The following is a 14798-nucleotide window of genomic DNA, read 5'->3' on the forward strand; positions in this document are numbered from 1 at the left end:
CAGATTCAATAAATACTTGTTACATAAATGAAGAAACATAAAGCTTGAGTGAGCATCATTATACAAGATACCCACTAGAATTTTCCTGTTATTTCTAATATCAGTATCTGGCAACTATAAATTGTCAGGAGTGATTTATTATCACTCATTATATGCACCCTTTAACTGTATTTAGAATACTTTTTTTCTCCTTCAGGTATAACAATACTCTGAGAAAACTCTAGGACTTAAATTGAGATTTCTTTTTTAAAGGAACTATAGTTTCATAACTAATGCACAACTACACAGAATACAAAAAGTTTAAACGTTAATTTTCAGTTGTGGAATTTTGCAAGCACCAGTATGAAATGAAATTCTAATCTTTGAGACTGTAACAAAATATTAAAAAATAAGGTTTCTAAAGCTCAGATTCTCCACAAAGTTATTTAAACTATTACCTTTCCAAAGAAAATATGAAACCATTACGATTTATTTTCCAGGCAGAACGTACAACATAGATTAACTGAAAGAAAGCCAACAATGTGAAAAAATATGTAACAGAAACAACGATAAATAAATGATAGACCCAAGTGAGAATTACATTCTAGGGTTCACTTTCATTCTTCTGTAATAAAATAAAACTTAAGTTTTATGAAGGTAAAACCTTTAGCATGAAATGTACATTTGCACTTTGTTTTAGCATATATAAATAAGTAAACATACCTGTTCTGATTTAAGCATATTGAGTTCCTGCTGAAGTTTAGAATTTTCACTTTGTTCAGTTGTCCCAAGCGACGATTCACTTTTCACTGATGGCAAGTGATCCCAAATCAATCTTTCTTGCTTGCTTTCTTTTCCAATAATCGTATTTTCAAAAGGTATACTCTCATCCTCCATTATTTTTAATTCTTCACCAAAATCTTTATTTATTTTAGAAATGGAACCTCCAGAATCCCTGCTTGTCACATTCACAACTTCATCTTTTAAAGAACTTAACTGAACATCACACACACTTACATTTTCTGTCTTAGTATGGTTAATTATGATTTCCAGCTCTCTACATCTTAATAAAATTTGCTCTTTCTCTTCCTTTAAAGATTTAACTTCTTCAGTTAGACAACTAATTTCACCATGTTTCTGTTTTAATTGTTCAGAAAGATCAGACAGTTTCTCTGACAGTTCTAATTTTTCTCGCTTGGTTACCTCAAGTTTTTCCATAAGTTCTGTTGTATCTTTCTCAACAACCTCACCAATTTCCAGTGGTTCTGCTATAAAAAGTTTGTTATCATCAAAGATTGAACTTTTCATTTTTACAGTAGCTGGATTTATTCTTTGCAAATGATGAAGCTCTTCACTAAGTGCTTTCAGCTTACTTTTATAGTCTACTTCTTGTTTATTTTTACTGTCTTCTAAATCATTTTTTACCTTGAGAAGACAAGCATAATCCTCCTGTAACTCTTGATAGTTAACTTCAAAATTTTTTTCAGCAAACGAAAAAGTGTTCCTTTGCTTTTCAATCTCTTCAGTTAGCTGAACACATTGTTTTTTGAGGTCCTCATTTTCCTCTGTCAGTATTTTTATTTCTTTTTGCCAGTTACAGTCTTTGGATTTGGAGTTAATGGAGTCTATGTAAATTAATCTTTCTTCTTGGCTAACAGGAGTATATATTTTTAACATGTCTTCAAGGGCTTTCTTTTCATCTTTAAGAATGTTATTCTCTGCTTCAAGTTGTACAAATTTTTCTTGAAGGTCATCCTCTTTTGCCTTCATTTGTTTCTCCAATAATTCAGTTTTAAGTTGTAATTCTTGAACTTCTTGTTCCAGTGTGCCCTTTTCCATTTCTTCTTGTCTGAGTATTTCAATTTCTTTTTGAAGTTCATTGATTCGAAGAGTCATTTCCTCTGATTTTGAATTTACAAGGGACTGCTGTAAATCTTTTAGCTTTGAAATTTCCAAAATTAGTTGATTCTGGTTAGTTATCAAATTGTCTTTTTCAAACTGGATGGTTTCTATCTTTTGACTCATTTCATTCTGCAAGCCATCTATCTGCTGCTTATAGTAAATGGCTAAGTTATCCTTAAGTTTTTCAGTATTTATTCGATGTTCAATTTCTAAATCTTCCTTCAGTTTGGAAAGTTCTTCTTCATGGCTAAACAGAAGCTGTGTTCTCAGTCTCTCTAATTCAGCTTCTTGTGATTCAGCCATTCTGTCTAACACAGCATTCTTTTCTCTTTCTAACATTTCAAGTTTTATCTTATAATTTGTAACTTCTGCTTCATGTTTTAATTCTAGTTCTTTCCTGGATTCCGATGCAGCAACAATCTCAGCTTTCAAATCTTCCACTGTACTCAGGGACTTATATGCTTCATTGAGTTTACTTTCTTGTTCAGCTATTGTCTGTCTAGCTCTCTGAATTTGATCCCTTGAAAAGCTCAATTCTTCAAAAAGGTCTTCAAGCTGTCTCTGTAGAGCCAACTTTTCTCCTGAAATTACTCCTAGTTCTTCCTTGAGTTTTTCCTTTTCAGAGTTAGTATCTTGCATTTTTATATTCAGTTCATTTATTGCCACATTCATTAACTTTATTTGATCTTCATTAACTGTAATATTTGGATATGATCTTAAAGCATTATCCATTTCTTCCTTATGTCTTGTTTTCAGTTCATCTATCTGTGATATGTGTTGTTTTATTAACTCTTGTTTCATCTGCACAATCTGCTGCCCATACATCTCATCCAGCTCTGCCCGGAGTTGCTCTAATTTTCTTTGTGTTTCTTGTTCCATTCTTTGTAGGATATCAGTTTCAAATTGGCTATCTTTATGGTTTTTCTTCTGAAGTTCTTCAACTGTCCCCATTAATTGTTTTATTTCCTCAGAACACTGTCTTTCTTTTTGCTTGGAATTAGTCAGCTCTAATTTCATATTTTTTATCTCTTGGTTTTTTTGTACAACCTGTTCTTGTAATTCTTCCAGTAGTTTGTCAGCAGCTGTGACTTTATCCTTTAGCTCAAGAGATTTTCTTTCTTCTCCGATTATTTTTGCATTCAATTCTTCAATGATTGCCTCCTTTTCCTGTATTTCTTTATTTGAGCTTTCTACTTCTTTATCTTGTTCCTTTAAAAACAAAAAGATGAAAATATAAAAATGGTATTTTTAATTCCAGGAAACTTATGGGGCTTAACCTCATTATCAAAAGAGTAATAAAAGTCTGCTTTCTACGTAATTCTATAAAAAGTGACCGCTGGGTCTGTCCCTCAATTTTTCCCAAGTCAATGAAATATAGGACTTGTGTACTCAACACTACTTGTGAGCAGACATTAAAGTAGTGTTAGCTTTACTGGGAGGAAAAAAGTTTTCTTACACTATGATTGAAAATTTTAACTTAATTCAGGTGAAACAAAATGTATCTAAACCACTATATTTTCATCTTTGATATTAACTGATCAATATTCTAAATATTTAGTATTTTCTATAGAGTACTTACTACGTACTCTAGAGTTCTAAAAGAAAGTCTTTTAAATAAACCAAGGTTCCTCCCATGTAGTCTAGTGACCTGAAAGTGTTTGATGGGAAAGTGCTATGAAAAGAGTAAAACCACAAAAACAGGTTCCTGAGTGCCTGCCTTAACTTCATTCCTGGGGCTAAGTAAAATAGAAATTTAGGGATATGTAATGCTTAAGCAGTTGAACTCAAGTCCCTTGCAAGACAACTACACCATTTATAACACATCAACTTGGCCCTAGACTATTGGTTTAAGTAGAAAGCAGGACAGATACGTTTTCCTGGTTCTGATTTGGGACTCTATTTTGGAATTGCAGATAAGCCTAAACCCAGAACACAGCCAAAGCTTATCAGTAATCACAATCATTCACAGGAGTGTTACAGCAAAAGGGAGTCCAGCAGAAGTCCTGGAGACCAAGTTTTGCCTCTGTTACTTAGTTGCCTAAGTAGTTAGGGCTGTAGTCCCAAAAACAAAGAAAAAAGTAAAATCCACAGAATGGAACAGAATATAAGTAGGTAAGCTAAATCACCTTTAAGAAGACAGGACTCCCAGACCAAGGGGACTTAAAGGCACCTTGAAGGAATATATTAACATATCTAAAGAAAGAATGAAATGGCAAAGCCTGGAAAAAGAAAAGCCTCAGAGGGAAATGTTGGCAGTCCCCATTCATGTGCAGTCCAGAACCAAGGTGCCATGAGATGGAGAATTCTGATCCCTCTGGGAAAACTATACCTAATGTACAAAGCAATGTAGGGGGTTGTAGCAAACAGAATTTAATTCTTCAATGATTAATTTTAATTAATCATTTAATCAGAATTTAATTCATCCAGTCCAGAGGCATGATCATTTCTACTGTGAGATGGATACATCAGTTTATTACAGCCTAATGCCTTCAACATTTGATTCCTCTAACATCCCTTAATCTCATGCTCACTAAACAACTTTCTATTATTATTATTACTTGGCTTTTCAAATAATGAACTTGAAGTATACAGGTCTCTGGGATAATTATTTCTCATTGTAAATTAATAATTTTATATTCAAGGTTTAAATATTAGCATTTTGAACTTGGAAAATCTGAGTTCACCTAAAGATAGCTCAAGTCTCAGTTGATAGAAAATAAAACCCAAATGAGACTTCTGAGCTTAGTCAAAGGCCAGATTCTGCACTATATAAATTCACCAAAGCAATGAATACTATTCTGTGCAGCCACTGGAGTAAAATCCTTTCAGCTTTTGTCTTGGTATCACATATCCCACCCAACGTCACTAGAAGTTATTACCAAGTATTGAGCCTTGAGCCTTACTTTAATTTCTGCACTACAATGTATTTAAATCAGTTTACTTTTTAAATCTTAGTGTTTTCATCTGTAAAATAAAGATAATATTATTTCCTCTATCTCACAGAGTATGCTCAAAACTAAAACATATTAAAACAAATATTCTCTGTGCTGTATATAAATGTAAAATCTTTATATACTAGAAAAGATCTATACAGCATTTGGAACCTGCAAGAAAGTAAACTTAGTTCAACTTTAGATAAATTGCTAAATAAGTAATTAGTCTTGAAAATGTTAATATTGTTATAAATCTGTAACAATTCTATTTCCTGATTTTCTACGGGAAGTCTCTTATAAAACTATTACTTAATCAAAACTATCATCTGATATAAATGAAACAAACGACAATTTTTCATTTAACTATTAAACTATACAAATTCATGTTTCTTTTTCTTTTTTGGAATGTTTATTTCAAAATACATGGCTTTAAACCCCTTACTTTGTGTTGCAAAAAAAAAAAAAAGACAACCCTATGGTTGAAGATACAATCCTTCTACTTTTGGAAACAAACCTGAGAATGGGGAATAATATACTTCCTGACTGTGACTACTGCACCATGGGAAGTTCAGAGGATTAAGATAATGTGAGTAAGCCTAGAATCAAATGCACTTGTCTAGGGAACAAGACAGTGTCAACTATCAACATAATGCTCTAGTCCCTCAGCTACTTTAATGAAACTACCACTCAGAAGGACTCATTCAAAGAGGGAAAAAAAAAAAAAGGAGAAATTAGATTATATATGTAATGAAAAAAGAGATTGATAAAATTCTTGCTAACATTCAAATAAAGAAAGATTATTCCCCCCTACATAAATTATTAATACTTGAATTTTAAATAATCTCAAGTTATTCTGCCAAGAAAATAAATAAAATAAAATCCAATTTCCATCCTCTTCTAACCTAGGCCTGGACTGTTTTTCTACTTTCCTCCTGGAAAGACTCTCTTTCAAAGACTACCGTTTTCTAGTTAAACTATTTTTTGCTCCCTATATATTTTCAACACGTATTAGTCTGGGTCTTTAGGCACACTCTACTCTGTCTAAACTGTCCCCCCCATTTCTATCAGTTTAGAGTCATAATTTACTCATTTATCAAATAAGTATTGAGTAGCTGCTATGTGCCACACATTATACCAACTGCTGAGGAAACAAAATACAATTAAAAAGTGATTGTTCCAACATACATCACCTCCTCCCTAAAGCCTACCCTGAATCGCTTCCTTTATGAAGCCAGACCTACTCAGAACTTTCAACACCCTTTTACCTACACTTATCCTCGTTTTATTGTTTTGTGTATATGCCCTGCTAAATCATGTGTTCCAGTGAAGAAAAGGGCATATTTTAAGCATTACTGTATCCTGCAAGGGCCTGGTACAAAACAGGTATTTTATAAACATCTACATAAGCATTTTGAAATTACCTTGGTTGTAAAGTATATCCATTTCTTAATTCCAATATCTTAAATTTGTGTATTTCCTATTTTCCTAAGAGCAGTATCTGAAGTCAGACTACCTAGGTTTGAAATCTGGTTCTACCAACTTAGTACCTATGTACTTTGGCAAATTGCTTCATCTTGCTTTGCCATGGTGTCCTCATCTGTAAAACGGAGGTGATAATGGTACCTCTGCCCCATAAGGTTGCTGTAATGGGTCAATGAGTTAATATGTGTAAAATGCTTTGAATCCTGCCTAGTAGCAAGTGAACAAAAATAAATGCTAGCTGGGCAGGCCCAGTGGCTCAGGCGGTTGGAGCTCCGTGTTCCTAACTCCGAAGGCTGCTGGTTCATTTCCCACATGGGCCAGTGGGCTCTCAACCACAAGGCTGCCGGTTCAGCTCCTCGAGTCCCACAAGGGATGGTGGGCTCTGACCCCTGCAACTAAGATTGAACACGGCACCTTGAGCTGAGCTGCCTCCCGGATGGCTCAGTTGGTTGGAGCGTGGGCTCTCAACCACAAGGTTGCTGGTTTGACTCCCACAAGGGATGGTGGGCTGCGCCTCCTGCAACTAGCAACGGCAACTAGACCTGGAGCTGAGCGGCACCCTCCACAACTAAGACTGAAAGGACAACAACATGACTTGGAAAAAAGTCCTGGAAGTACACATTGTTCCCCAATAAAAGTCCTGTTCCCTTTCCCCAATAAAATCTTTAAAAATAAAAATAAATAAATACTAACACTTTTATATTAACCAAATAATACTCGTCTTGGTAACTCCTCAACCTCTGGCAGAAGAACCTCCTAAGTTTATAAAAAGTACTGTTATATGTATAGTCTGTCCTTGTTATTCACAAAGTCTGTATTTGCAAATTCACCTACCTGCTAAAATAGATTTTTAACCCCCAAATCAGTACTTGTAGTCATTTTCAGAAGTGCACGGAGTGTCAAAATCCTTGAGGTGATAGACACGTGTATTTCCAGCTGACGACAAACAAGGCGGCCCTCTTGTTTCAGCTCTCGTGCTGAGAGGACAGAGACCCTGCAGTGCAAGAAATTCTGACCCTGGGCCAGTTAGACTGGGTTTGAATCCCAACTCTGGTAACTGGGGTGGCCTCAGGCAAGTCACTTAACACTTCTGAACCTCACTTTCTCTTTTGAAAAGTAAACAAAATATAATCTACCAGGATGAGCTGTTTTTAGGATTTAAGATTATAATCTGTGAGTTATGTATATGTGTGTATCCCCAAAGAGAACTTATTTGCTAAATAATTGTCCCAGGCAATTGTATAAAATATAATTACCTTTTCCCCAAAAATAAGACCTAGCCAGACAATCAGCTCTAATGGTCTTTTGGAGCAAAAATTAATGCAAAACCCGGTATTATATTATATTATATATTATACCTGGTCTTATAGTAAAATAAGACCGGGTCTAAATAATCTTTAAGTAATTTTTAAAGACGCATTAGAGCTGATGGTCCCGCTAGGTCTTATTTTTGGGGAAACTCGGTACCACGAACAATGAGAACTGACTGTATTTTTTCTAATTAAAATCCATATAATTTCATTCTGTTATGAAAATATTTTCAGAATTTCATAACCACGTCTAAAATGAGTAGAAATACCTTTATTTATTTATTTATTTTTTAAGGAGGGCGCAGCTCACAGCGGCCCATGTGGGGATTGAACCGGCAACCTTCGTGTTATTAGCTCCACGCTCTAACCAACTGAGCTAACCAGCCACCCCTAAAATCAGTAGAAATACCTTTAGATGGGGAAAAAAAAAAAGGGACAGAAATTCTGGTTATAAATTTAGATTCTCCTGAAAACTCAGTTTAACATAGGCCGGTCACTTTCAAGGAACTCAGTAATGAGTATTAACTTAACATTTTTTATTATAAGATTCCTAATTGCTTTTGAAATAAATTTTAGAAACTGAAAGAGCTTTTCTTAATTACAAAATTTTGTGACTCATGTACATAACAAGATAAATATTTACATACAAAACTAAAGTTAATTGTAAAGCTGCTGCAAGTTGGCTGACTTCTTTAAAATAAACATACCATTTCATACGCTCTAATTTTCTCTTGCAAAAAACTGATTTGCAATTTGAAGTCTTCCTTCTTTTTCTGATAATCTTCTAATAGATGGTCTTGTTCTTCTAGCTGCTGCTGATGAGTAAGAATCTGTTGTTTGGCTTGTAGTAAATCTGCAGCTGTGCTACTATGAGTGCTGTTTCTCAGCATTTCACTAGCCTGTAACTTGAAAACAGAAAGAAATCACAAGGTATTAAATTCTGCAGTGACGGCACTAAGGAATAGACATCTTTTGGGGTATTACTTGGCTCACAATTGCTCTCTGGGAACTGTGCTGAATTCACAGGCTTGAGACCCCATCAAACTACTGCCATGGCTGACCAGATGAGTGTGGGCATGTTACCCAAACTGAACCAATAAGACTATCTTTCCCATGATCAAGCAGAGAAAGTAGTCTAGTGAGAGAGGTAACAGAGGCAGACATGCTGAAAGAAATGCGGCCTGAAAGGCAATACTTCCTGGATTCCTGAGGACTTTCCAGTTTCTGATCCCAGTCCATTTCAGAGGCGTGGTGGTATTTCTGCCTTGACTTCTATAAGATAAGCCTGCATCCTTACATTAAATTCCTCCCTTTTGCTTAAGCTATCTCAATTTATTTTCTGTTACTCCCCATCAGAAACCTTGATTAATATAATTAAGACTCTTAGGGCTCTAATTAAAGGTAAATGGACTATATTCAGTCTAGTTACCATTTGAGACTAAAATAAAATCACACCAGGGTTGGCAAAGGTAGGATGTGACTATATGTTAATTTCTGCAAATCTACACTCAATCAGACTTATAAAGTTTTGTAGGATTTCAAAATACAAAGAAATAAAAGAAAGAAACTATGCAAGAAATATGAATTAAACTCTTGGATAATATAACAAGAGGTATGAACTAGTTTTCCAAACATAATATGAAATAAGCAAATGGTTTTAAACAAATTTAAATTGGTTGTGGAAAGTGTGAAAAAAATTAATTCCTTTCTAACAATCTAATAAATTTGGTTCTACTACTAATACTTACATGCTGAAATTGAATCTGTAATTTTTGACTTTGTTCTGTCAACTCTAAAAATTCTCTCATTGTCTCATCCTTTTCTTTTCTTGCTTGTTGTAAATTAGCAGTAAGCTGGGTTATGATGCCATCTCTTTGTTTAATGGCTGCTTCAAATTCTTGTAACTAAAAAACATCAGTGAAATTAGTAAGTGCTAAACTTCTATTTTTTAACAAATCAATCATTATTACAGGTAACTGTTCTTCAAAAATATGATATTCACAACTCATTGGCAGAATCATTACAATTTGTAAGCAACCTTTTTCGCATTTGAAAGCTATTAGCTTGCAGGAATTGGTTTCACTTCCAAATCAACCTTTAAAAAATTATCTGAACTTAGAAACAAAACATATTAGGTCTGACTTATCCATATATCTACTTCTAGAAGGACAGTGCCTTTATATTCAGGGATGCTTCCATCTGTTCCTGGGCAACACCATCATAGACAAGTTAAATCTCACTCTTTTCTGGAGAGGATAAAAGTGAAATGTGTTGTGTTATCCTCACCAACGTCCTATTTCATCTTGTTTTCATAACTGACTGCGACAAACAACACGTCACTTTAACCACCAGTGGTCACTTACAAGGACTCGCTGACATTTTTAATGAGTTTAAATCATCGTATTTTGATGTGGTTTGCACAATAATTTTCTCGCAGGTTGATTACAAAAACGTCTATTCTACTAAAGTGATTTCAGCCTACCTATCCCATAAAGTAAAATAAAAGAGTCCACGTTTTATTAGACCTGTTAATGAAATCCTAGTTTTAAGGAAGGTGGTTTTGATATATACATAAGGATAAGTATCATGAATTGACCTTAAGTTACCATTTAAAAACCCCATCTTTAAAGAATGTACGTACACTATCATTCAAATTTCCTATTTTTGTTTTTGTGAGTAACAAGACACGTAAGGTAAACATACTTGCTGCAGTCCTTCATAAGTGGCCCTCATTTCTTCCAGTTCTCTGTTCAGTTCTTCAATCTCATGCTGTTTGCCAACCAGTTCATTTTCCATCATCTCTAGTTGGGTCTGATTGTATTGTGTTCCATGTTCCGAATAAGAATCATCAACACCAAATTCTTCTTCCTAAATCAATCCAAGATTTTGAATAATTCAGTACAAACAACACTTCACAGGAAGAATTAGTCAAATATTCAAAGCCAAGTCCACTTTAAAACATCACTCATCACCTGGGAGTTCACTGGTATGGCAAGCTCCTTTGTTGTTAATGTGTTATGTACCTCAAGAGCAAGAACAAGTTATCTGCAAATTCTATTACAATTGAGTTTTACAACAAAAGGCGGATAATTTTGTTTTGTTAAACCATTAAAAGCATTTAAACATCACCCACAGAAAGAAGTACATGCAGGAAAAAGCTTTGTTAGTAAGCCAGATGGTTTTAAATAGCATAAAACATTAGTATCATGAGTAGTTTTAAATACTGTACCCTTAATAAATTTGTAGGCTTTTCTGCTCTCACCACAAAACTGCAACCATTTACCTGTATAAAAACAATTTCCTGATATATTACGATTTTAAACAGAATTTTATTTAAAGCTAATAATTATATATCAGCTAACTGTATTCATGCCTCTTTTACGTGTAGGGAAAATGTCACATTGGCAGAAACAGATATAGTTTTCAAGTATCTAAAAAACATTATGACCATTTCAAATGCCAATCATTCCTCAAACATTTAGTGCTTACAATGCAAAAGACACTGTAGTATACATTATCTTTTAAGTGATTTAAAGTTCCAAGTGCAGTTTCTATTTTGTCTTCAGAAGGATAACTATAAACTTCAAGTTACTGAATCCTCTTCTACAAAATACTGCCTTGAAATCATTTAAATAATTGGTTTTTTTAATTAAGTCCTATTAATTTTAAAGTCAAACTGTTTACTGGTACAAATTAATTGAAGGTTGGCAAGCAGGTCAAGTTGTAGGAGGAGATGAAAAAGTGAGGAACACTCCCCCAAACTTTCCCCTGGGGGTAGTACTATCGTACGTATCAACCCTGACCAATGTGGACATTTTCTATAACATATTATAGCCTGTCTCTAGCTCAGGCATTTTGTGGAAGAAGAATGACTGATAGAATATGTTTGCAGGGTTGACCTGGAGTGAGACTAATTTTAGATCAATTAATGTATTTAACAACCTCCTCTTCCTACCAGCAAGAGTATACAAAGGAACTTCACTCCTCCTCACATGTTAATTATTCACAATTCTATGTCAATAGAATACAAGATAATGATGTTTTTACTCTTGAAATACGTAAGATAGAGTCTCCCAGAATTAGAATTAGATCCATATGGACCACAACACTTTTAAAAAATGAAGATCCTAATCAAGAGTTCTTTATCAGAGTTCGATTCCTTTGGGGTTTTTTCCCCTAATTTCTGAAAAACAAAGCTAAAGTAAAAAAAACAAAAACCAAAAAAACGTTTCACCTTTATGGTAACACAATATTGAAATTTGTGAAAGTTATCAGAAAACAGGAGTACGACCTCTATAAAGTTATTACTACCAAGTCACTTGCAATAACTTTCAAATTAAATTCTCCTAAATTTCAATTAGCTTTTCTTAATTCTGAAATGACGCATTTTAATAAGTGTCTTAAAATTTTACTTTATAGTAACAGTGTAACAAAATGGATTTTATGTCTTCAAATGTAATATTAAGCAATGGATGATATCACTGTAACATAAATTAGTTAACTGTAATTAATTGTATCTAACACATTATATAGCCAACATTAAGCTTAATTTCTCACTAATTTAATCAAATTTTACACTAGACTAACTCACATATATAAACTTAAAATACTACGCAACTGTTTTCAAAACTTAATTATGTTATAATAAATATAAAAATCTTGTCAATATTAATAAATTTTAATCATTCAGTATCATGTAAATAGGTAATAAATGATTATTCACCAGAACTAAACTAAAACCGTATTTCAAAGTTAGAATAGAAATACGCATAATCAACACAACATTAGGACCATTAATATTTAGCAATAGATTATTTTATTTTTTAATGCAACAATTATTTTACTGATACCTAAGGGTAGAGCATTTATCTCTTCTTTTTGCATTATTAGCTTTCTAACACTATAATTGGTAAATCATAATGTGAAAGAAAATTAAGAACTTGAAACATGTAAATTAGGTTAATAGACTCCATTAACTGCAGAAAAGATCAACTTCTCTTAATGATCTTTTTTACTGTGGCACTTGTCACAGTTATTTAACCTTTAGTCTATTCCCATATATTTTCTGAATTCACAGATTTACTTAATCTGTAGAGACAACTTCAAGATTTGGGAAAGTACAAGTGAGGTACATTTTAAATTTTAAAATGTTCTGCAGAGGTAAGTATCATCTCGTAAAAATACTATACTGCTATTCAGAAGGAATCAAAGAAAGATCACTTTTATTTTAAAACTATAAAATGACCTTCACACAAAACTTTTCCTTTCAGTGAACATTAATTTAAAAACATAACTCACTCAACTATTTATGATTAATACATTATCCTTATACTTAATTTGGTAGTGCAAACATTAAGAAACAACAATGGATGTTTTAATAAAAAATAGGAAGGATATGATGGTTCATAAAAGTTCATAAAAATTACAGGTGTTCAACTCCTAGCTGACTCATGGAATTGGAGCCAAGTAACTAATGCAGTTAAGATCATACATTTAAAGTCAAAGTTGAATATCAATCACCACTCTATATATCATAAATATATACAACACTTTTAATTGCCAATTATACCTCAACACAGCTGAGGCAGGGAGGCAGAAAAAGAAAATGAAATGAAGTAAAACAAAACAAAACAAAATAACAAGTGAAAGTTGAAAAGCTAAGTTGATACTACTTTATGGCTATAGACTGTCTCTAACTCCAGCCAGTAATTACATAAATGTCATATATCATACAAGCACCTTTGTTAGGAAATATTAAATAATCAGATGAAATCCATAATGAAATTGTATGCCCTAACATTTCATCTGTCTACACATAGCAAACCATTCATTTATTTACCTGTCTTGTCTCTATGGTGCCTGTAGCACTCCCCACTTTCTACAAATAACTCTGATCAATAGGTATCAATAAAAATATTTCACGTAGGGGCGGCTGGTTGGCTCAATGGTTAGAGCCCAGCGCTCATAACACCAAGGTCGCTGGTTCAGTTCTCACATGGGCCAGTGAGCTGCGCCCTCCACAACCCGACTGAAAACAAGGACTTGACCTAGAGCTGAGCTGCACCCTCCACAACTAGATTGAAAAAACAATGACTTGACTTGGAGCTGAGCTGCGCATCCCCACAACTAGATTGAAAACAATGACTTGAACATGGAGCTGATGGGTCCTGGAAAAACACACTGTTCCCCAAAATTCCCCAATAAAAAAATTTTTTTTTAAATCATGTAAATATGGCATTCTGGATATGAAATGTCCTTTCATCAAGGACTCAACAGATCATGTATAATGTAAATTAATTCATAAAAGAGTATGTTTTAATTTAATCTACTTCCCTAATATATACATGTAATTGGATATACGAGTATATTTATACAGAACAGATCGAAGGTAGGTCATAGGATAAAATTAATCTAATTTTTTCCTAGGCCTGAGCACATTTTTCAATCCAACAAGTATACTAGCCACAGAAGTCAAGAATATTAAGCACATACCATATTTATATATGTAAAATTTCCAAACTGAGTTCTAACTAAATATATAATCAGAATCTGAAATCCTCCCGAGAATGTGTTAAAAGAATTCTTATCACTCACCTGTTTCATATACACTTTAGTGTGAAGAAAAGCATATTTCTACTGAAAAGAGTTTAAAAAAAAAAAAGAGGCTTTGCTAATTATTTTTTATATACCAAACACCATACTAGACACTATCAAATAACCCTCATACCTATCCTGTGAGGTAGAGATTAGTACTCCCATTTTACAGGAAAGGAAACTGTTTCAGAATTTAAGTGATTAAGTGCCCAAATTCAGCTCAGAGGTGATGAAGCTGAGATTTAAACACAGGTCTTTCTGGATCCAAATATCACCTTATTTCCCTAAATAAGTACCAGAAAAATAACAGTGATATATAGACAAAATACAAGATACAGATGTGGCCTATGATTAAAACTATGTAATTTTGAAATTTTAAAATATTCAAATGCAAACCAGATATGCAAATACAAAATTTACATAAACGCAAAATTAATAAACTTTGCAAATCTGGCATTTTGTGGTGAACTTATAAAATAAAGTATGTGTTGCCTAGAAAGGAATTTCATTTGGGGGGATATTATTGAAAGACAATTCCTTAAGAAGGCCAATGTGAAAAGTATTATAATCTGAGATTTATTCCTTGGTTTATACATTT

The 14798-nt window shown here is 33.5% G+C and overlaps 1 protein-coding gene across 8 annotated transcripts in view; it reads right to left on the reverse strand.

Moving 5' to 3' along the window:
- Nucleotides 1–14798, reverse strand: part of AKAP9 (A-kinase anchoring protein 9) — a 144201-nt gene that overhangs the window by 107238 nt on the left and 22165 nt on the right. For 7 of the 8 annotated variants that reach the window (XM_074340714.2, XM_019716663.3, XM_019716652.3 and 4 more), the window contains exons 4-8: nt 10836–10889; nt 10310–10474; nt 9355–9510; nt 8314–8511; nt 703–3090 (exon numbers count right to left, since the gene is read on the reverse strand). In XM_074340714.2, the coding sequence (XP_074196815.2) occupies nt 703–3090; nt 8314–8511; nt 9355–9510; nt 10310–10474; nt 10836–10889 (2961 nt within the window). The remainder of the gene's footprint in view (nt 1–702; nt 3091–8313; nt 8512–9354; nt 9511–10309; nt 10475–10835; nt 10890–14798) is intronic. The other variant, XM_019716634.3, reaches the window with a different exon arrangement.

The sequence above is a fragment of the Rhinolophus sinicus genome, chromosome 4 (assembly GCF_057876585.1).
Source record: "Rhinolophus sinicus isolate RSI-liver-muscle chromosome 4, RSI-T2T, whole genome shotgun sequence".
Lineage (NCBI taxonomy): Eukaryota > Metazoa > Chordata > Mammalia > Chiroptera > Rhinolophidae > Rhinolophus > Rhinolophus sinicus.